At 54.4% G+C, this 25074-nt stretch overlaps 2 protein-coding genes across 2 annotated transcripts in view; one reads left to right on the forward strand and one right to left on the reverse strand.

Annotated features, from left to right (window-relative positions):
• Window positions 1–25074, reverse strand: part of CDH23 (cadherin related 23) — a 194755-nt gene that overhangs the window by 30703 nt on the left and 138978 nt on the right. Inside the window, exons 21-37 of the mRNA XM_051800244.1 lie at window positions 24051–24158; window positions 22631–22820; window positions 21809–21954; window positions 21115–21334; window positions 20020–20172; window positions 18792–18905; window positions 17489–17637; window positions 9547–9607; window positions 8529–8677; window positions 7341–7476; window positions 6757–7145; window positions 6563–6664; window positions 6018–6020; window positions 4865–5014; window positions 3999–4127; window positions 3761–3889; window positions 2604–2831 (exon numbers count right to left, since the gene is read on the reverse strand). Of these exons, the coding sequence (XP_051656204.1) occupies window positions 2604–2831; window positions 3761–3889; window positions 3999–4127; window positions 4865–5014; window positions 6018–6020; window positions 6563–6664; window positions 6757–7145; window positions 7341–7476; window positions 8529–8677; window positions 9547–9607; window positions 17489–17637; window positions 18792–18905; window positions 20020–20172; window positions 21115–21334; window positions 21809–21954; window positions 22631–22820; window positions 24051–24158 (2556 nt within the window). The remainder of the gene's footprint in view (window positions 1–2603; window positions 2832–3760; window positions 3890–3998; window positions 4128–4864; window positions 5015–6017; window positions 6021–6562; window positions 6665–6756; window positions 7146–7340; window positions 7477–8528; window positions 8678–9546; window positions 9608–17488; window positions 17638–18791; window positions 18906–20019; window positions 20173–21114; window positions 21335–21808; window positions 21955–22630; window positions 22821–24050; window positions 24159–25074) is intronic.
• On the forward strand, window positions 11907–16314 carry CUNH10orf105 (chromosome unknown C10orf105 homolog). The gene is made up of 2 exons (XM_051800353.1): window positions 11907–11968; window positions 15335–16314. The coding sequence occupies exon 2, from the start codon at window positions 15340–15342 to the stop codon at window positions 15754–15756; it is 417 nt and encodes a 138-aa protein (XP_051656313.1). The 5' UTR covers window positions 11907–11968; window positions 15335–15339; the 3' UTR covers window positions 15757–16314.

Below are 25074 nucleotides of genomic sequence, written 5' to 3' on the forward strand. Positions count from 1 at the left end.
AGCGCTTCCCTCTCCCTTCCCTCTCCCTGTCCCAGCAGCTGCAGCTGGAAAGGCACTCCAGGATTCTGACTGCCCCCGGGCCCTAACCGCTTTGAAACCCTCTCCAAGTCCCTCTGGTTGCTAACGAATGCATTGTTTGATGACAGAATAAAGCTTTGTCGGAAACAGGTTTTGCTCTGTGCAGCAGGAATCTCATTTTTCGGGATATGCAGTGCTGCAGGCAAAGGTGAGCCGAGCAGCCATGCTCTGCCAGAAGCACTGGTGCGGCATGTTGGGGCACTGAGTGGCATCAGGGACCGTTTCCCACCTGGAAAACTTGCCAGAAGGAAAACTAAAGACTTCTAGATGAGAGAAGAAATGATGGTTGCAGGTGGTTCCTGCAATTCCCACAGACACCAAGACCTTCCAGTTGTAGCTCACCAAGCTTGGGAAGGTTTTCTTCCCTGCAATACTTTTTGGGGTAAACATTTTCCTTTAATTACCAGCATTTTATCCTTTTGTCCCTGCATTTCCAGCTCCCAAGAGCATCCTCTTGGCTAGTCTTCTACGCTCCATTGCTGTTCTAGGTATCCCAGATCATCGTGGGACTTCCAGGTCCTCTCCCAGCTCTGTCCTCTCTGCCTCTCCCCACTCAGAAGGCCAAATCTCAAAGCACATGGACAAATTACAATTTCCCCCTTTTGTGCACTGTTGCATCAGCCTGGACCTACTTGTGAAACCATAATTTCTGGCAGCCAGCAAACCCCTGACAGACATCATTTCACCACCCAGGCGTGAGGCCAGCAGGCACCAAGCGACACGCCGGGCTGCCTTTCACAAGACCTAAGTGTCCTCAAGCTCTGAAACAGGCCAAAACTCTTCTCCCCACTCAGGAATCGGGTCACTGGGTGCTTTGTTTCACTTCAGCGTGGTGGGATTTGGATTGTCAGTGTCGGCATAACTTGTGCCAGTGACGTGGTGGTCACACAGCAGAACCCCCGAGGACACGCAGGGCTGTTGGGACCCCACTTGTGCAGCGGGAAGCGACAAGCTGTGCCACTTGTCCTCTCTGGCACTGGGAAGGCAAGAGGGCATTGCCATGGCAATGGGATTTTCCGGCTCGGCACAGGGCATTCCTCAGCACGGCACCATCAGTGATGTTCCCACAGCGCCGAGGTGATGGTGACAAGGAGGAGCTGGTAGAATTGGGGTGATGGGGACAAGGAGGAGCTGGTGTAATTGGGTGCTGCAGTGACCAGAAGCTGCCTTCTCTCACCCTGGGAGAAGAGACTTACCTAGATTTAACCCTCAGTGGCAACACAGCTTATGGAAAAGACGGTGATGCAGAAGCAGGAGTGTGAACTACCCAGGAGGGAGGAGCTGAGAGTGCAAAGCCTGAAGTGAGAATCACAGCCACAGTTTGCACTGCTGGCTGTGACCTGTTTCCTGAAAGTGTATTGCAGTCAGAGCTCTGTTGGGAGAGCAGAGAGATGGTGAGAGATAGCAGGTGGAGGGGTGGGGGGGAAAGGATGGCAGTGTCATGCAGGGTGTCAGCCTATCTCACCATTTGGGCTTCTTTGTGCACATAGGTGCTCACTCACCTCCCTGCAGAGACTTGGGGTTAGAAGGGCTGGAAAATGCTCCTGACGGTATTTGCTCTTTTGACTCTGTCACGCCAGAATCCTCCTTAGAGGCACAAATAATGAACAGAGCAAGACAGTCACCTCCCCTGACCACAGGATGATGGATGGGGTCTTGTATCAGCCCCAAACATGTGCTCAGCCCCTGCTCACCGTGGGCAGGACACTCTGGATGGCAGCAACATGACTAATGAGCTCCTCAAATCTCACAAGGTGTAGACTACAATGGCTACAGTGGTAATTAATCACAGAATTCTAGAATGGTTTGGAATGAAAGGGACTTTAAAGCTCACCCAGTTCCACCCCCTGCCACAGGCAGGGACACCTTCCACTAGCCCAGGTTGCTCCAAGCCCCATCCAACCTGGCCTTGGACACTTCCAGGGATGGGGCAGCCACAGCTTCTCTGGGCAACCTGTGCCAGGGCCTCCCCACCCTCACAGGAAAGAAATTTCTTACTGATATGTCATCTAACCCTGCCCTCTGTCCGTTTGAAGCCAGTGTCACTCCAGGCCCTTGTCAAATTTACCAGAGTTCTTCTCACTCACAAGGACCTCAGCAGGCACACGTCAGCCCACAGTGAACTGAACCACGGTCCAGCTGCTGCTCCAGCCACTTCCAGTGCTGAGATGGGTGGACAATATCTGGAGACCCTCCAGACTCAGCCCACAGAGAGCCCGTGAGCAGGACATCTCCTGCAGCTGCCGGCACGCTTTCCCATCAGGGTGCTTGTGACATTTTTGGCGTTTAGAGATGGGAGACAGAGCTCAATGAATGACTGCATGAGAGGATCCTGCAGGACCAGGCACCAAAGGATGCCCTGAGCCAAATCTGTGCACAGGAGATTTGGACCCTGAGTCGCACCCCAGAACATCATAGCCTGTGCCTTTTCCACTCTTCCACGCTCGGTGTTTCAGTACTGAGCTTGCTCCCACAGCGCTGCCCAGCCCCATCTTCCCCCCGGAAGGCCCATTCTGGTGGCTCACCGACAGGGAGGGGTTGCCCTCGTCCTCAACAGTGACCACGAGGCTGTAGAAGCTCTGCCGCTCGCGGTCGGGCGGGGAGGGGCGGGTGGCGATCTCGCCGGTGACGCGGTCCATGCGGAACGTCAGGTCCTCATTCCCGTGGGTGATGTAGTAGGACAGGACACTGTTGAGGCCGATGTCCCGGTCGGTGGCGCGTACCTGGGCCACCGCCGTGCCACCACCCACGTTCTGCAGGGCGAGACGCCGGGGTGAGCCGCAGAGATATGCAACATGAGCCTCATCACATATACAGCAGCTGATTAATAACATAATTCCAACATACAGAGAGGGGTTTTCCGGGCACTGAGGTGCTTGAGGCCCAGACCTGCTGCCCCAACACCCAGTAGCTCAGCAGAAAGCTGCACATTAGGTCTTATCTAGTCTGGCACAGCCTGGAAGGGCATAAAACCCACAGCGTGTGCAGAGGTGAAGGCTGTGTAATGGACTCGGAGCTCGGCTAATTATTTTTGGATAGTCCCATTATGGAGGAAATCAAAACAGAAATTCTGTTCTTCAGCAAGCTCTGAACACGTATTAAATAGATAAGAAAACCCTAACAGGGCAATAACCTTAATGTGAAGCTATAAATCATGAGCAGCAGTTCCTCACAGCTAAGTGGCACTGGCTATTACTCACATTTCATTTTTCATCACCAAATTGAGAATCCCCCCCCTCCAGTCCAGGAATTAAACTGTCAGGAAATAAGTTGTCTTTCCTCATGCCTGATTGTGTTTTATTGCTTCATTATCTAGCCCTTGCCAAGCTGCTTCCTGAAAGCCATTCCTATTCTGCACTGTGCTGCCTTTTGTGTCACTTCAGCGGCATTTCCATGGGTGTGTAGCAACTTCTTCTTCCGGCTGGTCCCTCCAGCCTCACAGGCTTAAGTTGCCTGCAGAGCTTTTTCCTAGCCCAGAACTAGGAGTCCATCGCCAGTGAGGGCTTTCAAGGGGTCACCAACCCTTAGATCACCCAAGGTGAGGACAGCAACAGGTCACCAATCCTTAAATGACCCAAGGTGAGGTTTGCAAGGGCTCACCTACCCTGAAATCACCCAAGGTGGTGAGATGCATTTCCCCTTGGGAGGGTGGAAGAAGAGAGGAGCAGGGCTGGGTGCTCACCTCGCTCACGCTCACGTTGTAGCCGAAGGGGCTGTCAATGACAGGGGGGTTGTCATTGATATCAAGGATGTTCACTCGCAGGGTGTGCTCCTTCCTCCGGGGAGGCACACCGCCATCCGATGCTTGGATCTGCAGGTGGGGGTGGATTTTCAAAAAACTGCTATTTTGAAGCTCACAGCTCCAAGAAAACAGCCTCGCTGCTCAAACCAGAAGAAGCCCAGGGAGGTTTGGTGCTCACCCGTAAGGTGTAGTGATCCAGCAGCTCCCGGTCCAGTGGCCGTGCCACAAACACCTCACCATAGGTGTTGTTGGTGGTACGGATCTCAAAAGCCCGGCCAATGTTCCCTGATGTCAGCGAGAAAGTCACCTGGAAACATCACAGGGAAAGAAAGACAGGGTAAGCAAAGTGATGCTGTGAGGAGAGAAAAGGGACCCTACAAAAACAAACCCAGCATCAACTCAAGAAGTCTTTGAGCTTTCTTAGAGGGTCCAATGAACTGGGATCCACAGGTGTGCTGGCTTACTGCAGCCACCCCATAGCACCCGTCTGACCCCACAGCTCCTACGCTGTCAGCAATTTTTGTCATTGGGGGTGACGGGACCTCATTAATGCCTGTCTGTGTGATAATGAAAATAACAAATGTCAGCGAGCTTCCTGTTCAGCCTGCCAAGGACTTCACTGCTGGCTCCCATGGCTGGAGAGACCACAGCTGGTTTTCAGATTGCTGGGCTCCTTTCAACACGTGTCCTGCAGAGCTCTTTGCCCCAGAGCCCAAGGACAATGTTTTTCCTTTTGCGCTGCAGGTCCTGACTGGGGAAACTGCACAAACCCCACAAATACTGCTGGCATCAATGACCAGAGTTTGTTGTCACAGGGATGCAGAGGGGAAGGGGTGGGAAGATGCTGGTGGAGGTATTTCTGTGTCAGTGAAACAGTACCACAGCCTCATAGGCAGCTTCACGACTGCTGTGCCAGCCTCACTGTAGAATATCCTGAGTTGGAAGGGATCCACAAGGATCATCGAGTCCAGTTCCTGGTCGTGCACAGGAAAACGTCAGGAATCACACCATGTGCCCAAGAGCTTTGTCCAAACGTGTCCCTACCTGCCCGTTCCTGCCTGCATCTGGATCTCGGGCCAGGACCACGGCCACCCTCCTGCCGACGGCGCTGTCCTCGGCCACGCTGACGGACGAGTCCGAGGTGATGTCGAACTGGGGGCTGTTGTCGTTCTCATCCAGCACTGTGATAGTCACCTGTGGGCATGCACGGGGCTCAGGTGGGGCACAGACAGGAGCTGGCCCCCTGCTCACCTGTCACCCTGACACCTTGGCACATCCTCAACCCACCACGGAATGACACGGCTATTTGAGCCCAGGGGCTGAAGTTACATCCCTGCCTGCAGAGGAGGAGGAGGAGGGATGCTTGGAGGCTAGAGAAACAGCAAAAGGCTGCTGCAGCTCTCAAGTGGTAGTTTGTTCTGTGGAGCATCCTTTGCTTTTTATCCTCCAAATAGCTGGGCACAGAGCAGCTCAGGCTGCTGCAGGGTGACCCTTTCCTGCTAAGCTTTTCACAAGCAGTGATTTCATCTGTGCTCACAGCATCAGGGTCAGGCAGGGTTGGCTTTGAAGTTCAACAGGCACAAGGAAGGCAGAGCTGAGCATGTTTAAATCAACCAGGGCAAGCTGGGTGTAGAGGAGACCTGAGCTCCCTCCTGGGAAAAGACACCTGGGCACAAGATGCTTGGAGGGGACCTGGCCACCTCGGCCACAATTAGCCAGAGGAAATGCTCTCATCGAGTTTGTAATCAAAGTGCTGCAAGGGGACACAGAAATGAGAGAGGAAGAGCCTTTCTGTTCCTGGGGATTTATTTATGGGTGCCCCAAGCTCCCAGGTGCAGCCAGGTTGAATAGGACAACATCCCGGGAGGAAGCCGGGAGTGAGTTGTGCGCCTTGGGGTGATTCAGTTATTGTTGCTGCCGAATTAAAAACAGAGAGCCAGGAGCAGGGAGAGCTCATTCAGCCACCAGGACGGATCCGGCAGCTGCTGTCCCAAGTGGAGGATCAGGGCACTGCGATTCCGCTCGCAGCAGCAGGATGGCTCACAGGAGCTGCACCACGTCCTGGGGGATGTCAGGGAGGCTGGTGCTGGTGGAACGGGGATGGAGACGTCCACCCTGATCCCTCCCCGCAGCTCAGGGTGGAGTTTGGAATGGATTCTGGTCCCCAGGGTGATGCCAGCACGATGGACATGCTTACCTTCTGTTGGAGGAGAGCAGAGGGGGAAACAGAGAACACAAAGAATGAGGAGTTAGTGGGGGATGAGGAGGTGTGGGTTAACCCTGCATCCCACCACAGCAGTGTCAGCAGCCACAGGTACCCCTCCACAGTGATTCAGGGGCTCCTCTGTTGGTGCATCTCTTTGTTTTTTTTCTAGATAAGGTCGGCAGATTTGCCCCTCGCCCTGGGAGAGATCCAGACAAGGGCAGGGCAGTGTGTGGAGAGCACAGCTGCTGGGACCTGTGGGCTGGCCCTGCAGCCGATGTGCCTCCTGCCCTGACAGAGAAATGCAAATCACCCCCTGCTCAGCTGCCAAATATAACCCTGTTAAATACAAACCACGAAGTGTTTCAAGGCCCCTAAATTTACCTCCCTTGAAACTGTTTTAGCTGGTTTCCCCCCAGATCAAGGTTTCCAGGCCCTGAAAGCTGGAGCGGGGAGGACACGCTGTCCCATGCTAGAGGAAGAGGAAGGTGATCTGAGCTTGACAGAGGATGGTGGGGAGGTGGGGAGATGCTACTCACCACCGTGGAGTCAATCTTTGGTCCTCCATCATCAGCCACCACTGTCAAGGTGTAGAAATCCCCTTTCTCTCGATCCACCTGGCCTTTGACCGTGATCACACCCTGCCAAGGATGAAAAACAGTTGTGTTGGCCACCAACATCAACATTCATGGTGCACAGCCAAGCCAGGAGGGACCACGCTGTGGCTACTTACAGTGATCCCATTGATTTTGAAGAGGGAGAGCGCTTGGGCGTTGGTGTTGGGGTCAAACTTGTAGGTGATCTGGTTGAGGTTGTCGATGGAGCGAGCCTGGACCCGGAGCACCTCGGAGCCCAGGGGGATGTTCTCCATGATCACAGCCTCGTAGCTGCTGTTGGAGAACTGCACGGCCTCATCCAGCTCGTTCTGCAGGCTGACGTACACGCTGCAGAAGCCCTGGTTGTTGGGGGGCGCTTGGTCCGTGGCAGAGACATTCATCAGGTAGCTGGTTTTGGTCTCGTAGTCCAGGTACTCTATCGTCGTGATGAGGCCCGTGCTCTCATCAATCTCAAACTTCCCTTCTGCGCCCGACACGATTTTGTAGTTCACCAGACCGCCGTTCCCTGGGGAGGGAGCAGGAACCATAGAGCTGGCTGGACCAACACCCTGAAGAGGCGAGCGCCACCGGTGCCAATCCTCACCACGGAGCGGAGCCCATCCCATGTGCGGATCTCATGCCAGCCATGCCGGGATCCGTGCAGTGGCTGATTTCACCAGTCCCCCCGCCACGGGGTGTGTCTCACCCCCACCTTGCCTACCTGTGTCCCGGTCGGTGGCCCGGACCACCGCCACGGAGGTGCCAATCCCGGCTGTCTCCCGCAGCCCCAGGCGGTTGTACTGGCGCTGGGTGAACACCGGCACCTCGTCATTGACGTCCTCCACGTACACGATCACCTGTGGAACCCCCCGGAGAGCCCACGGGTGAGCAGGGCAAGCTTGTGAGCCCTCACCCAGCATACACTGGTGAGGGGAGAATACGTCCTTTGTGGTGTTTGGGGAGAAACATTTCAGGGTGTTCAAGGCCGGGCTGGATGGGGCATGGAGGAACCTGGTCTAGTGGAAGATGTCCCTGACCATGGGGAGGGGGGAGGGGAGGGTTGGAACGAGAAGAGCTTTAAGGTCCCTTCCAACCCTAACCACTCTAGGATTCTATGATAATCTCTTCTATAAACACCACGTGATGGAGAGTGAACACAAACGGTTTAACATCACAAATTTAAACAAGCCCTGTGGTCGGAGTGACTCAGTCCTTCCCTGGTGGGAGGGAGGTACACTGGGTACATCAATTCCTCTGTCCTTTGGGATCCCCAGCTCATAACCTTGGAGACCCCACAACACAGAAATGCTGGTGACTCGGTGGGAAATTTTGCTCGAAGTTCAGCAGGTCGAGATGCTGTTTCCCCAGGGGACCTGTTTTCTCCTCCTGGTTTTCTGCCTGCTGCTGGTGCTGTTGGCATGTCACACTCGGCCAGAGCCCATCTCACCACTGAGTCTAAAAATAGATGCAACTGGAGGTCTGGGTCGGTGGGAACCATGGGAAGCTGGTGTGTCATGGCTAAAGATTATCACCACTGGGTCCTGGATTATTTAAATAGATGCCTGGCCAGGGGACACAGTTTTCAACAGGCTAAGGCCCAGCTTTTCCTCCCGGCAGCAGACCTGCATCTCACCGGGCGAGCAGGTGAGACAGAGACTCCCTCTGACAATGACTGCAGCACACTTAGCAGCCTCATTGTGCCAAAATGTCACAGGAAAAAAGAAAAAAAACCCAAAAACCCCTTAACAAGATCTTCTCCACCCACGGGCAGCCCTCGGGAGACTTTCCGTCAGCATTTCCATGTCAGCTCTCTCTAATTTCCTGCACAACTGCCAGGGCTGGAAAGCATCCTAAATATTTTGCACAGACTCCCCTGCTGTCCAGCCCTCGGTGGCTGTGAGGTGCTTACCCGCACGGAGCTCCTCATGGGTCCCTGCTCCGTGTTGTAGGCCTCCACCTCCAGGACGTGAGAGGAGTTCTGCTCCCGGTCCAGGTGCCGCACACCGCGCATCACCAGCCCGGTGCTGGGGTTGATGCGGAAGTGGTTGTGCTCGTTTCCTGGTAGAGGGAGAAAAAACGAGAGGGATGTTGCCCACTGCCCTTACATCCATCCTGGTGACACACTGAGCCCTCCCCAAGGGGCTGTTCTAGAGGAAGATTACTGAGCACAACCCCAGATCCACCACCTCCTGCTACATCAGGCTCAGCTACATCAGGGTTTGGCCCTGGGACAAGCCAGGAGGAGCTACAGAACCTCATCAAATAAGAACAACATGGACCTGTTGGGGTGAGTTGAGAGGAGGCCATGAAGACACTCCAAGGTCTGGAGTACCTCTGCTAAGGAGCCAGGCTGAGAGAGCTGGGGATGTTCAGCCTGGAGAAGAGAAGGCTCTGGGAAGACATTAGAGCCCCTTCCAGTGCCTAGAGGGGCTCCAAGAGAGCTGGAGAGGGACTTTGATGAAGGGTCTGAAGGGACAGGACAAGAGGGAATGGCTTCCCACTGCCAGAGGGCAGAGTTAGATGGGATATTGGGAAGAAATTCTTCCCTGTGAGGGTGGGGAGGCCCTGGCACAGGTTGCCCAGAGAAGCTGTGGCTGCCCCATCCCTGGAAGTGTCCCAGGCCAGGTTGGACGGGGCTTGGAGCAACCTGGGCTAGTGGAAGGTGTCCCTGCTTATGTCAGGGAATTGGAATGAGGTGGTCCTTAGGGTTCCTTCCTACCCAAACCATTCTGCGATTCTAGGATTCTATCTATTGTCCATCCTCCAGCAATTAACACTAGTGCTGGAATTTCGCTTAGGGGTGGGGGAAATGTTTCTGTGGGTTGCAAAGTGCAAAAGGATGGAGAGCACAACCTCTTGAGGCTGCACATGTGGCTGCCAGAGCCTGGTACAAACCCACCGATGCACAAGGGGGCACCTGGACTTACCCTTGACAATCCTGTACCAAACTCTCCCATTAATGCCTTCATCCGCGTCTGTGGCCTTCACCTTCATGAGACAAGAAAAGCAGCGAAGGTGAAGGGCAGAGAACCTCACACTGTGACAAGTCCCCCCACCCTGCCGAGGCTGGACATCCTGCTCCTTCACCTGAGCCAGGGAGCTTATCAGCTGCAAAGTAAAGTAAGTTATCCTCCCCTCATCACCAGACAGCAGGGACAGTGGGCTTGGGTTTGCTGTTGGATGGATTGAAGTGGGAGCTGAGCTTGAGGACCGTGCCATGAAGCCCAGGGGTCTGTGCACTGGTGGAGGTGCCTCCATGGATCCTGCCCTGCACACCAATGCTTGTCCCAGTGGCAATGCCATTGGGATGGGGTATTGCTGGGATGATTTGAGCTGGGCAGGGAGAGCTGCTCCCACGTTGGGTGGGCACACAGCCCACAGCATCCTGGCGAGTCACCCAAGCAGCAGCATATGTAAAACCTGCCAAGAGAAACGTGAATGCAACCAGCCTAGAGCATGCTGGTGCTCAGGCTGAGCCCTCATGAGCCCCTGGGCAGTGGTGGGAGCACCCCTTAGCTGTGATGCACTGCACAGTCCTGGCATGCACTGAATAACCCATTTGTCTGTCCTGGGAAACCCAAGGCATGGGTCCCCTCCGGTGTCACTGAACAAGACTGCAGTCCTTTCCCTAAAAACCCAGCCAGCAGCCACCTCTGGCAGCTGGGAAGCGGGATCTGGTGAGGAACAGCAGGACAGGGCTCACGATCCAGCTGGCACTGAGCTGCTGCATCTCCTCTCTGCAAACCCAACTTCCCACAGAGCATCCAAAGCTCGACCGCAGCGTGGCTGCATGGAAATCACCACAGTGAGGACACAGGGAATGCCTCGGCCTTTATCCTCCTCCTACTTCCCTCTGCAAGGCATCTTCTGCCACATCTTCTCCCTATAATGTTACCCAGCAGTTTTGTTTTCCCAGGCAGGTGGGGCTTTGCACCCAGACTGGTGCTGGGGAGAGGAAATGTGGCTGCAAAGGATGCATGTGCAGTGGGAATGGTGAGGGCTTCCACCACCAGCCCCACAACACTTACAGGAGTCAAGAGATGCTCTTCTGAAATGTGTCTGTGAGATGCTTTGAACTGCTCTTGCTCCCTTTCCACCAAAACATCCTGAGTCAGCAGAAGGCTTGGAAAATACTGACCTCTGCATTTGTAAACTCTCTGGATTTCTCATCCCTGCACCACACATGCTGTTTTCCTCTGTCCCAGACCAGATCAGATCTTGCTTGTGGCTTATTCCACGTTCTACCATGGACCCAGACACCTTCCTTTCACAGTGGGGAGTTCTCCCTCCCAAACCAGCTCTTCCACCCTGAGGCTGTCTCCGGGCAGGAACTGGGCTGTCTCCTCTCTCGTGGGATGGATGGGCCCCACAGCAGCAGGCAAGCGATGCCCAGGCAGACCGGCTGCCTTGGCATGGCACTGGCTCCCTCCTGGGAAAAGCTATCATGCAGCCAGAGGAGGAAAAACAAAGAGATGGGAGGCAAAGCTTTGCAGCTTTTTGTGCCATTCCCTGAGCTGCTGCGCTCAGGAAAATGCATTTCAGGATGAGCCAACTGCACCCTGCAAACACCCCTTGAGCCATCCTCTTCCCAGCTCACCTCAAGTGTTTCCTGCATGAAACTTCTGCAAGTAAATGGGGAGTTTGGGTTTTGTTAAAACCCAGTAGCTTGCATTAAAGCAACTCGTGCTCCTGCCAGCCTGCAACCTGGAAAAAGCTTGGCTGCTGCCACTTTGACCCACTGAGGTCCCAGCGGAGAAGTGGTGATTTGACAGACTGTCCCAAACTTGGGAAAACAATGGCACTGGAGTGCAAGCAGTGGGAGAAAAGCTCTTTCTGCTGCATTTGGAAGGCACCTTGTGCAGCTGAGTACCAGTGTCTCAGCCTGCTTTATCCCTCTGCTGTCCTTTTCACAGACCCCTTTCAAACACCCCCAGCTACTGGAAAGGTGTCAGAAAAGGAGCAGGGGGGCAATAAAAGAATGGGAAAAGAGTAGAGCTGCTAGGAAAAGGGGGAGCAGGCACATGGCAGGCAGCCTGCCACCTCCTCCCCAGCACAGGGGGCTCGGCCCAGAACGTACCATTTAGCCTTTCCACAGGGACAAAGCCTGGGAAACACATCCCCAGGGGGCTCGACCTCTCACTCCAGGGGGACACAGCTCCGGGGCACTGCGGCACAGGCAGAGCCCGGGAAGGGGCTCAGGGCCCCTCGGCTTTGCATGCTCAGGCTGTCCCCATCTCTCTCCCACCCTCCCAGAAAGGAGGAGGGGGCTGGCAGCCGGCAGAGTGCGGTGGGAGAGGCGCAAGGCAGGCGTGCGGAAGTCAGAGCCCGGGCTCGGCCAGCCGGTGAGAGGTAGGGAGCCCGAACCCCTGCAGCAAACCCAGTGCCGGCCCCTCGGGCTCTCCCCGAGGGGTGAGAGACAGACCCCCGGCTGTGCCTTCAGCCCCCCAGCCTCCCGGGGAAAGAGCTGCAAATGGGGGGAGATGCAAAGTTTGGGGTGGGCGTAAGGTCAGGTATCCCTTCTCCCTCCCCCGCTTCGCGTTGCTTTGTCTGTCCCGGTGGTGGGGAAGTCCTGTGGCTGCAGCTCTGCCGCTTAACAACCAGGGAGATGGGGAAAAGCATCACTCACAGTCCTCTGCTTTCGGTACCCACTCATCCGGGTCGGGAAGCTGGGTGTTTGGTACCCTCCAGCATCACCTCCTCCCGCACGTGGAAAGACTTAGTGCGTTGGGAAAAGCTGGGGAGCTCCAGGAAAGCGCCGCTAAGCAAGACAGGGAGGGGAAATGGAGCTGCTTTTCACCTGAGCTCTGTTACAGGCAGTGCCTGAAAACAGCGTCTTCCTTGCAGGTTGAGGAAAGGAAGAGAGAGCATATGGAAAAGCTCACGCCAAACTAGGCAGCTGGGCCAGGCCAGGGAGCAGTGCCTGGTGCTGGGCAGGATAACCCTCTCCACTGCTCATGCATGACAACCATTTCTTCTTCCTTTCCACCTTCCCCAGGGGCATTTTACCTTTTGCAATTTCTCATCTTTCCCTCTGATCCTCAGCTGCCTCGTGCCCAGGGCTGGGTCCTGAGCGCTCATGGGGATGTGTCATGTTTGGAACTGATCAGGCAGGGATGAGCCTTCTGGGGAGGATTTCCAGGAAGGACAAACCTCGTGTTAACCCACCAGGGTTGATAATGTGGGGCTTGGGTGGGACAGTGATGCTATGAAAGCCCAGACTTTCTCTGGACCTGCAGCTCTGCTGCTGATCTGGGCATGAGGAGAGGCTGGATGGGAAGCAAGAGAACAGGGCACGGCTGAAAAAGCCTGGGAAAACATCAGTTACCCCTCCTGATGGGTTTCTATGGAACACTGTCAAGTGAATTTAAAACACAAACTGCAGCCAGGACCAAGGGAGTGAAAAACAGCCTGAAGGAATTGCCCACGCCTCCCCGTTGGCTCTTAAGGAACAATGTAAGGTCACCAAGCTGAACACGTGCAGTCAGTAAATGCCAGCGTTGAGGTAGCCCTGGAAACCTTGATTCAGGCTGCCTTTGGTGTGGGATATGCTGCAGCCCTGCCTGCTCATTTTCCATGCCCGGGCAGCACAGAGGAACAGCTTGTACATGGAGCAGGGGGTCCTTGGGATGGCTGCTCTGCTCCCAAAGCCGAGGGGAAGGGGCTGAGCCAGGCAAGGAGCAGCTGCATGATAAAAAAAGTACTTTTGGGGTGAAGAGAGGGGAAAACATCACTTTGGAGGAGATGACAAGAGCCCTAGTCCGTGGGCCTGCTTGCAATACACACAGGGATTCTGTCACTGTTCTCAGATGCTGAGAATTTTTGCAATTCCCATTTTCCAAGCACAGACCTGGCTCTGACCCATGGAAACAGCTACATCTCCCCAGAGCCCCCAAGCTCTGGGCAGTCTGATACAGTCCTTGCCCTGAGGCTGCCAGCATCACAGCCTGGAAAGCTCAAGCCCAGGTGATGCAAAGTATTCCAGAAATAAAACACATCTCCCTAGCGCCTCAAACCCGGCACCCAACTCTAGTGGAAACCTCTGATCTTGTTCCCTCTGTATCTCAGCTCACTGTCTGGAGCACAGATCCTGCAGGAGAGATCCTGAGGCAGGGTCCTGGCAAACCAGAGATAGGAGCTCACCCATGTAACCCAGAGGGTACAGCTGGGGCACGGACAGCCCCAAGTTCAAGGGCTCCTGACCCCCTCAGCACTCAGCTTTGCAGGTCCCACAGTGTTTGCTGAAGGTTGTTTCCTCCTGCGTAATTCGGGCGGTGAGCGATGCTCGTCTCTCCTGAGACAGCACCTCGCTTTCCACGAGGCTTGTCTTCACCAGGGCGTCTCACAGTTTCCAAACAACAACGAAAGATATGTCACTGATGTTCTTCCTCCCCTTTTTGAGTGTTTTACAGTGAATGTTTGGCTGCTGCCTACACACACCTGCGTGACTTTGGGATGGTGGCTGCAAGAGCAGACCCAGAGACTCTGGCAGTCCCTGCAGCCCTGCCTTTCCCCTCCAAGGTCCTTATTTTAAATTGGCTCAATCCAAATCCAAACTCGCCAGGAGGCTGCCCAGCCACAGACCAGCCAAACAGCTCTCCATCACTCTTCTACCTCCCACATCTCTGTAGGAAAGTAATAAAGCTTTACCTCCAGCATACAGGCTGGAGCACCAAGGCCATGGCAGAGAGTTGGCACAGCAAGGTTTCCCCAGCCCTCATCTCTGAGCTGGGGGAATGCCAGCCTCTGGCACAGCCTGTCTGGGACTGGAGGGTGCATGGGAGCTAAAAGATGGGTACAAACTGCTCTTGGGAGGATCTGACCAGGCAGGGAAAGGAGAAGACAGTCACCATCAAGTGTTAGGTAAGAGCTGTCATCCATGAGGCTTTGGGAAGCTGCTTTGTATCACTCTGCAGAACTGGCTGAGAAAGCTGTGACATGTCTGAACCTGAAAGCAGGTCAGCAAAATGCCCGACACGAGGATTTTTGGTACGAGCAGGGTGAGGGTGTTACATTTCACCCCTGAAAAATAATAAAGGCAATTCCAGTGCAACACCACAGCTTGCTGGGGAATTACCAGGGCAGAGCCTTAACCAAGTATCCGATTCCCTTGGGGGAATAATCAAAAACCCCTAAATGCCAGCCAATCCAACAAACCCACATTTCTGGGGAACAGAGAAGAACCAAACCCCAGCAGCCTAGGGGGAGGGTTTTGGATCTTCTGCAGTGCATGGATATTTATCTCTTCCAGAAGATCTTCATGCAACATGTGCGTGCTCCCTAAAGGTGTCCTCATAGGACCCATGGCACCATGTGTACATAGCACTAGGTGTGCTAGATTTCTTTGCCAGGTGGTTTTGCACTTCAGTTCAGGGAGGTACTTTGCAGGTATAAATCCCATCTCTGTGCTTTGTCTCCTGGGACCCCCTGTCTCCCTGTGTCACAGAAAACATGGCTGGGAAAATCCTGCACATCAAGGCAGGACAAGAATCCATCAATTTAACCACAGGGTGGCTGCCTGTCCAGCTTCTAGGTGGTATGATCCTGAGATTAGCTCAGTTGGTCAGAGCATGGTGCTAATAGCACTGAGGTAGTGGGTTTGATCCCTGTATGGGCCACTCAAGAGCTGGACTTGATGAGCTTTGTGGGTCCCTTCCAATGCAAAATATTCTGTGAAATCTCCTGTGTCACTTCTCTGTATCACCTTGTGCACTGCAGGGAAGATGAGCACAGAGGACTCTAGCAATGGGACCTCTCCCACCCCGCCTCTCCTTGGGCTTCTGGTTTCAACCACGGAGCTGGTCCCACCCAGCATCCCATCCCCTGAGATGAGAGACCCACTGTCTGTCATCATCGCACTCGTCTGCATCTTCCTCCTCCTGGCGACCTTCCTCATCTTTGTCACCCTCTGCAAGCCAGCAGCGCTGGACCAGTCCCTGTCTGGACCCCAGGAGTGGATGCCCCACCACCCACTGGATGCCAGTGAGCCCCAGCTGAGGCTCTGGAAGCGCCTGGGCTCCCTGAGGGGCTCCATCAGCAGCTTCAGGAGGAGCAAGCCAGTGTCTCAGAGCCAGCTCTCCTGCCCCAGGAGCTCCCCTGCCAGACAGGACTGGGACATCATGGAGTCCACCAAAATGTGATCTCGCTCTGCTGTTCTTTCCCAAGCTTTTGGTTCAGGCTCAGTTCCCTCCTCAAGCATCCCTTGGTATCCTGGGCACCCTGTCAGAGCCCCTTTGAGCAACTCATTTCCAGGCAGTGGCTCTGTGAGGCAACAGGAGATTTTGCAATTTCAGGTTTCCAAATGCTTTCCAGGTTACTGTTTCCTGTCAGGAAAGGTGGAGGCATCCAAACTACACCCACATGCATCTATAACCGAGCAGCCAAAAAAAAAAAATCCTGCTGCTTCATTTCTTTTGGAAAACATTGTGCAAATTGTGCTGCACCTGAACAAACAGCTTGGAAGAGAGCGGAGCAACCTGGCTGCCTAAAGAGGGGCATCCCAGGGCAAACCTGCTCCACAAAAAAGCAATCCTCAGCTGAGATCTCCCCACTGAGCTGTGCTCCTGAGCAGGTGGAGGGAGGCTCGTGTCCCCAGTGTGCTGCCTGGTCCCTGCCTTCCCCCTTCCCATGCACCTCACTGGGCTGCCTGGGACATTCCTGCTCTCTGGCCCTGCACTGCCTGGCTTTGGGAGAAAGGGATGGGGAAACATTCAGAAACTGTCCTGTTGCCGTAGGGACGCGGGGATGTATTTGAAGGGAGAGACCTTCTGTAACAAATGGTTCACACTGAAGGTGTAAATTAAAGTAAAGCCAGGTGATGACCCATTTCTGTTTCCCTCTGGTGTTGTTCTGCAGAAAACAAACTTCCCCCAAATACCTCCTCTCCTTTGCCACAAAGGGCCACTTGCAGGGGTACCCCCCTCTTTTGGGAAGCGAGTTCTAAGAAAAGGCACTTTGATGCCAGTCAGACTCGAGTTTCCTCCATTCTTTTGATTTGCAAAATCAGCTCAGATTGAGGAGTCCCAGGCAGGGCTTCTCTCTGCCTACAACTCCACTCTGGGACTACGGGCAGCTGCTTGACCCCAGAGACATCACCTACACCGTGCCACAGCACAACAGGTGATGAGGAGCCACAGCACTCCTGCTTGGGGACGGGCTACCCTGAGCACGACACACGGCTCCCAGCAAACCTTTGCTGCAACAGGCAAAAGGCTCCTTTCTTCTCTCCCCGTGACTCACCCTGCCTGCCACAGCCGGGGACAAAGCTGCCCCTTTCCTTGTGCTGGGAGAGGTATTCAGGCAGGAGGAGCCTTCCCAGGGCCCTCTGCAAAGAGCCTTTGGTGCCCGCTCCAGAAGAGCCCTGGGTTTGAAGGGATGCTGGAAGGCCTGGGAGGCCGGTGTGAATGCCTGCATTCATTCGCTGCTCACTGAGCCATTCAGCCCTGCCACTGCTCCCTCAAAGAGAAACAAAAATGAAAGCAGAGTCCAAATGCTTTTCTCCCTCCGTTTTTTCAACCCCTCTTCGAGCATCTCTTTGCAGGCGCTCTTCTCCCTCCCCCTTGAGATCTCTGCCTTGTGAGAAGGGAGAAAGCAGGGATGCAGCCAAAGTGGCCTCGCCAGCACAGGGCTTGGCTTTTCCCCTCTCACCCCCCTGCAGAAATGGGGTGAATTTCTTAATTTTCCCTTGTTCTTTGCTGCCTTCTCCCCAGCGCTCACAGTCTCTGTGAGCAAGAACACACCTCTCTCACACACACTTCTCCAGGGGAAGACACCGCTGACAGAGAGAGAGAAAATCTCTGCCCTGGGCTTCCTGCAGCTCACAGTTAGTGGGGGGACCCCCTCCTCCCACCCAAGGGTGGAAAAGCCACGTGCCTGTACTATGCTGCTGGCGGCCGGGATGTCCTCGGGGACGCTGACTTCGTAGCTGCTCTGGAGGAAGATGGGCCGGTTGTCGTTGACGTCCAGGACGGTCACGTACACGGTGGCAGTCCCGGTGCGCCGGTTCCCGGTGGGGCCGTTGTCTGTACGGGAGAGAAGGGGAAGGGGGGGAGGTTCAGTCACCTCTACCTCTGAACTAAAATCCTTCGTCTTTTCTGCAGCTTCCAAATCCCACGCTGAACCACGGGTTTGGGTGTTTTGGTTTTTTTTTTTCCTTTCCTATCCCGAAAGGAAAAGGAAAAGCCAAACCACCCCCAAGCTCTGCCAAGGAGCCCAGCGAGGCTGGAAACGCGCAACTGGTCGATAGAGAGGATTTGCAATTCTGTACACTGAGTAATGTGCGCTGGAAGGGACTGCTGGAGGCCAGGGATCTGGGAGATGAAGACAGGTAGGGGTCTGGTGAGTTTTCCATAGCCACAGCTCAGCTTATAGTCAAGGAGCACCAGGATACGTTGATGTTCCATAGACAAGGACATGGCAGCATGGCTCTTGGATTTGCAGGAAGGATGAGGCACTGGGAAGCATTGGTTGGGTTTGTTTTTTTCAACATGCCTGATGCAGTGAGTGCTAAGCCCACCCAGCTGGAGCCCGTGGGATCTGGTTCCTGGGAAAACACAGGCAGCCTGACATCCATCGGAGGAACATAACAGACCCTTTACCCCTTGGGATCTGGTCCTGCGTGCCCAGCTGGTGCAGCATCCCTGCTGCAGCCCCCGTGGCACCTGCGATGCTGTGCCCCCGAGATTTCTGACTGGTCACTTATTTCTCCTTTCAAAAGGGGCATCCAAGTGGTCTGTAAAGAGGCACGTCATTATAAAGCTCTGGGGGTGACAGCCAAGCTGTGTTTGGCACACGGGCCCTCTGCACGTGCCAGGTGCCTCGGGGTTAATCAGCAGCCACGGAGCCAAGGGTTGGCATGGATTAGGGGAAGGTTGTTGTGGTGCTGGCATTTTTGGGTGGAGGGCTGCCCTGGACAGTGCAGAGCCTCTCAGGATTGGGGGGCCCCACCTTCCCCAGGGGAAAGGGGCTGGGCAAACCTGAGAGGTGAATATACTGTCTGAAAAAGTTATGGTGGGACCAGGACATACTAATTCACGTGAGTTGTGAAATGTTAACACCAAGCACAGGCTGTGGTTTACAGAGTGCCTCAGAGGTTGCTGCCTCTCTGACACACCTGCACGGCCACCCCATGGAGCTGTGTGGCAATGGTCCCATGGGATCAGTGGGAAATCCTTACCAATGGCTTCCAGGATCAGCGTGTACGATGCCACGGTCTCCCTGTCCAGACTCACGACTGTCCTGACCACCCCATCCCTGAAGCCAACGCTGAATTTGCCATCCTGGTTCCCACCTGCAGCAAAGGACAAGGACCAAGGAATCATAGAATCCTGGAATGTTTTGGGTAGGAAGAGACCTTAAAGATCATCTTGTTTGATCCCCTGCCATGGGCAGGGACACCTTTACTAGACCAGGTTGCCCAGAGCCCCACTCCAACCTTGGACACTTTTAGGGATGGGGCATCCACAACTTCCCTGGGCAGCCTGTTCCAGTGCCTGACCACTCTTTCAGTGAAGAAATTTTTCCCAATATCTAATCTGAATCTTCCCTGGTGCAACTTGAGGCCATTTCCTTGGATTCTGCAGCCTGGGCACGGGGTCAGCCCAGCTGTGGAAGGATGATCTTGTATCTTGTCCTAGGCAGAGCTGCTCTGCAGCAGAAGTGGGCAGAGCACCCTCCCTCTGCCTCATGGAACGCTGTGCCAGCCTCACAGAACCAATGGCCGTAGGAAAAGCTGAATCATAGAAGGGCCAGATCATTTCCTGAACGCTTTGGAAGCAAGCTGGGGTAACGCTGCATGTGAACTGCGGTACCTGTGGGACAACACACCCCCTTTCACTCGCAGTGAGGCCGGAGGGGCTGCGACATGAATCGCCAGGCTACTACTGTGGAAAAAAGGACTCTCTGCTGACACTTCTGATTTCACCCTCTTCCCGAGGGCTCAATGCCACACATGCAGTTTGCAAATCAAAGCGTGGCCAGGGGGTTCCCCGGTCTCCTGTTGCAGGAGCTGCAGCTGCAGTGAGAGCCCAGCACTGCCCGTGTGGCATCGCTGCCACTGAACCCCACCGCCACACGGGGATACAGAGTGCCCCAAAATTCCATTTATGGCTTCCAAGCACAAGCACATGTGAATGCCACCCTAGCCCTTGCTCCCCAGCCATGTCCTGCCCATCCTCATGCCCTTCCTGGCTGTGTCCCAGGGATGCTGGGGGTCAGTGGTCTCCCCCAGGCAGGGGACAGCAGAGTGGTCAGCATGGCAGGAGCCAGGCAGGGCTGTTCAGCAGAGGGCGATGCCGGACAAGGTTTGCAGGGGCTGGGAAAGGCAGTGCTGAAGTGCAGAACACCCTGGCCAAGGTCTGGGGCAGCCCTGCAGCCAAAGCTCCTGTTTCACGTGGGGTTCATACCTGTGATGAAGTAGCTGAGCTCGGCGTTCAGCCCCACATCAGCATCCGTGCAGTTGAGCCGGACCACTTTAAAATCCCGGGCCACGTTTTCAGGCAGCGACACGTTGTAGACGGCTGGGAAGAAGGTGGGGTTCTCATCGTTCACGTCCAGAACTGAAAAGGGGAGCAGAGTTGAGTGTCCCCCTCCAGGGCTGCCCCTCCTGCAGAGGCCAGGCTGATGTCTGCCAGGCTCCCAAAGCTCCTGTCTGCTGTCCTGAGCATCCCAGGGAATGCTCTGCCTGACTCTCTCTGGTATTTGTGTGGTGTGGGTGCCTGCAGAGCAGCTGTAAGGACTGGTCCCCACAGCTGCAGGCTGTATTTACCAGCCTCTGATACATACAGATCACCCTCCTCACAGCCAAAAACCCTCCACCTTACATCACTGTAACTCAATTCAGTATTTGCACCAAACCCATTTCCATGCCCATTTGAAGAGAAAGCTGGGGCTTAAATATAAGGTCAGTATTTCCTGGTGTATGGCAGAGAGCTCTGGAGGTACAGGACCAGGAACTTCTTTTCCAAACTCAGGCCCGAGGACAATCCAGGGTCAGTTTATTTCCAGATGATGCTCATCCTCAGCCCTAGGCTCACATGAAGCCAGTAAATAGCAACGCATTAAATTAAAGACAGACCACGCGATATGGTCCAGCTCTGAACTGGGAGTGCGTGGGCTATCCAGGCACACAGCTGATGGGAATCACATGCTGAAGCAAAAGACAGGCTGAAAGGAGAAGCGACACTGGGGATGGGGGAATGGAGGAAAAAACAACAGAGAATTTGGGGGCCCTGCCAGAAAGACCATGTTTTTTCCCCGTCTCTGCACTGTGCTGATGGCAGACACGAAGCCTGTGGGGACAGCAGAGCAATGGGCTGCCCTCCCTGCGTCCTGTCGTACACAGAACCAGACTGGATCCTGTTTTCAGATCACAGATCCGTCTGATTCCTCTGCGTGTCTCCCATATAAACCACGTCTCCTCCAGTGAGGAGTCCTTGTCACCGAGGGACGGAGGGGTCTGTGTGTCTGGGCACAGCACGGAAGGGTCTCGGTGCCCCCACCTTTGACAGTCAGGGTGCTGGTGGAGCTCTTGGAGGGCACGCCGGCGTCGCTGGCCACCACCCGCAGGTAGTACTGGGCGATCCTCTCCCTGTCCAGCACGGCTGTGGAGGTGATGAGCCCGCTGGTGCTGTTGATGAGGAAATCCATGCGGGGCATCCCCACCTGCATGCGGTACGTCACCTGCCCGTTCGGGCCCTCGTCCAGGTCGATGGCCACTACCTGGGGGGGAGAGCAGGGAGGAGCCTGAGCATCTCCTGATAAGGAAAATCAGGGTACAGAAACCCTGAGTGTTTCTTTGCCCCCAGGGATGCTGGGATGAAACGTAAGGGGCCTCAGAGGATCCGCCCTGCCAGGAGCGAGCACGTGGGGTGGGGATGCCACAACCCCTTCTGCATCCCCCAGTTGAATTGTTAGAGAATGGAGAGGAGGGAGAGGATGGGAAAAAATGGAGAAGGTGGGGAAGAGGACTTGAAGCATCCCCCCTGCTGGGAGCCAGCACACAGGGTGGGATGCACAACCCCTTCTGCATGCCTCTAGTTGCATTGCTAGAAGATGGAGGCGATGAAGGAGAAGAAGAGGATAGAGAAGATGGAGAGGACAGAGAGGATGCACTGCTAGCCTGCTTTGCAGAAGCAATGGCAGCGATGGCAGCAGCTCCCAGTGTGGGGCATGGCAGCAGTGGGACACACTCACCTGGAAGACAGAGGAGCCTGCGGGAAGGCCCTCGGCGATCTCGGCAGCAAAGGGCAGGTTTTGGAAAGTGGGGTCATTGTCGTTCAGGTCCAGCAGGTTGACAAAAACTGTGGCACTGCTGGTAGCTCTCAGGGGTGGCCTCCCACCTGTAGAGGCCAGGAATGGGGGTCTCAAGGTTAATACTCGAGCTGTTTCCACTCCTTTCCCCTAAAAAGGAGGCCTCATTCGCTATGCAGACAGTAGTGAAGAAGGGGGTGATGCCCCTGATTTGTCATGGATGCACCCCTTGTTGGAATTCTAGAATGGTTTGGGTTGGAAGAAACATTAAAGACCATGTAGTTCCAACACCCTGCCATGGGCAGGGACACCTTCCACTAGATCAGGTTGCTCATAGCTCTGTCCAACCTGGCCTTGAACACTTCCAGGGATGGGGCAGCCACAGCTTCTCTGGGCAACCTGTTCCACCATCCTCTGAGTAAAGAATTTCCTCCTAACATCTAATCTAAATCTCTCCTCTTTTAGTTTAAAATCATTACCCTTTCTTCTATCGCTATCTGAAAACAGAAATTTATCTTCATATCTCTACCTTTTTCCCTAAAAAAACCCCAAGTTTCCCTAATGTACGATTTCCAGAGAAAAATACATCAGCTCTTTTCCCCCCACCCGCTCAACCGACTTTCTGGGATGCCGATGGAGCCAGGCTGAGGGGCAGGAGAGTTCCTGCTTCCCAGGCTCAAAGGTTCAACTTGTTGTTGTGAAAACAACCTGTGAGGGAGAGCGGAGGGCGAGGAGGGAGCACTGTGGGATGGAAGTGGGGCTTACAGTCGGTGACGGACACCACGATCCTGCGCATGAGCTGGGCCTCCTGGGCGTTGGGATTCTCCCGGTCCAGGAGCACGCCGGTGGTGCGGATCTTGCCCGTGGTGCTGTTGAGGCTGTAGAACTTGTTGGGAGGCCGGATGCTGTACACCACCGTGCCATTCTCCCCCAGGTCCGGGTCCACTGCCACCACCTGCCATGGAGAAACAGCAGAGAATTAAAGCAGAGTGCTGGGAATTAACTCCCACGTGGATTTTCCAGTGTCTAACAACAAATCTGAGCTCACACGAGAGGCTTCCCTGCACCAGCACCAGCAAGAAGCTCCCCTTCCTCCATCCAGCTCTGTACTTTCATGATATTTGCAGGGATTTTACACCCTCGAGAGTGGAGTTAAATGTCCCCAGAAATGGACTGTAAGCCCAGGAGGTGATGGCATGGCAAGAGAGACACAAGCACGAAGCAATCAACCTGGCTTTCCTTCTTTTAAATAAAACCAGCTAAAAAACAAGGACCCTGCAGAAAAATAAACTAAACAGGACAAAGAGGCACTCTGAGAAACTTGTGCTGCCCCACCCAGAATGCTGGAAGTAATTCCTTGGTGGAGTTCTCCTCCACGTCAGATATTCTGTGTTTTACTGCTCTCCCTGTGACATTTTTTATTACAGGGGACATTTACATTAAAAAAAAACCAATTTCATTGCACTCATAACTTCCCCAGCTCCCGCTGCTTGTCCTGCAGCTGAATTTACATCGGATCGGTGACAAAATAATTATTTTCCCAGCAACTAATTGGGATGTCAAAGGCAAGATGACTTCAAGCTGGTGCCGAGCAGCGGGGCTGGTGCTGTGTGGAGGAGAGAAAACCACTGTGCTCTGGCTTGGGCAGTGCTGCCAGACCTTTTCTCCTCCAAAAAAAAAAAAAATCCTTTTTTTTTTTTTTTCTCCAGCCTTCCTCCTTATATGATTTTGTGGATTGTCTTCACTTTTCCCTCATTTATTTTCCATTCTGTTCCCATCATTTTTCTCTCGGCATGATGGAGTAGAAGCCTCCCCCTCTCCTTCTCTTTTATTTCGCCAGAGGGACTTGAAAGGCTGTAAATCAAAGTCTTTCAGAGAGGTCCTTGAAGGAGGTCGCAGGCGAGGCTAAGAAAAGGAGAGTTTGGCCAAAATCCACACAATTTGGAGAGGAAAAATAATATCCCAGCAGGGAGAAGAAACACAGGGAATGGGCAGCAGGTAGCAGGCTCAGGAGTAATGTTTTAAATGGAATTCTGCAAGATGGTGCTGGACTGGAGATGACACAGGCTCGGAGGTGACACCAGCCAGGAGGTGCCACCCATTTGGAGGTGACTCCCTGCTCCAGCCAGGCTGGTGACGATCTCACCAGGCTTCTAGTGCAACCACCACCCTCCCTCGCACGTACTGTGGTGACATCTGAGTTGGGGGGTGTCATTTCCACCAGGTTGATGAAGTATGGCTCATCCTTCCACGTGGGGTAGTTGTCATTGATGTCCAGCAGTGTGATGTTCACCTGCGAGAGAGCAAGGAGGCAGCACTGAACCAGGAGGTACAGCTTCCTGGGGTGGCACAGCGTGTCCCCTGGATGTCCCCAACACACCTTTCAGGCATTGGAACAGCCTGCCCAGGGCAGTGGTGGAATCACCATCCCTGGGGGGATTTAAAAGATGTGTAGATGTGGCACTTGGGGACGTGGGTTAGTGTTGGGTTTGGCAGTGCTGGGGGAATGGTTGGGCTTGATCATCTTAGAGAGGTCTTTTCCAACCTAAATATTTCCATGGTTCTATGTTCTCCCCCTGGAGGGAAAAAAACCATGGAAAGCCCACATCCTGCACCTTCACAGCCAAGGCTCCTTGGCATATCTGAGGTGGGTTTGGCCCGCGTGTGTTTGTTAAAACCAATCACAGGGCACAAGGTGTGTTTTCAAACAGCTATTTCACTGGGAGGGGGACTGAAATCAGGGGGGGAGAGGATGCAGCAGGAATGGGCCAGGAAAGGAAAGAAAAAACCTGAGTCACTGGTGAAAAGCAAGAAGGAAAAAAAAGAATAAATGAGAAGCCAGGAGAGGGTACAGGGGTGGGAGATGTGAAGGCAAGAGAGCACGGGTAAGGACGGTGCTCTGAAGTGTTACCTATCTTCGTTTTCAGCCTGAGAAATGGCATCTAAGTGACAGCAGTCAGTCTGTGGGATGCATCCTACTGCCTGCGAGTCTTTCACCTCCCCAGATCACCCATTTCAATCCAGCCTGTGAGGCCATGAAGGTGTCTGAGGGGAGAGTTGCAGCTCAAGGGGAGTGGGGTCCTAAGCAGGGGGTCTCAGTGGAGCTTCCAGGGTCTTCTCTGCTCCCAAGTCCCCGTGTCCTGCTGTCACACCAGGCTGAGCTGCTGGTGCCACCCCGTGGTAGGAGAGGTGAGTCTGGACAGCACGAT

The sequence above is a fragment of the Manacus candei genome, unplaced genomic scaffold, assembly GCF_025592945.1.
Source record: "Manacus candei isolate 608988 ecotype Guabito, Panama unplaced genomic scaffold, ASM2559294v1 h1tg000050l, whole genome shotgun sequence".
Taxonomy (NCBI): domain Eukaryota; kingdom Metazoa; phylum Chordata; class Aves; order Passeriformes; family Pipridae; genus Manacus; species Manacus candei.

What these genes read in the sequence shown, in the direction of transcription:
- CUNH10orf105 (XM_051800353.1), top strand. Translation starts at nt 15,340, where the DNA reads ATGAGCACAGAGGACTCTAGCAATGGGACCTCTCCCACCCCGCCTCTC.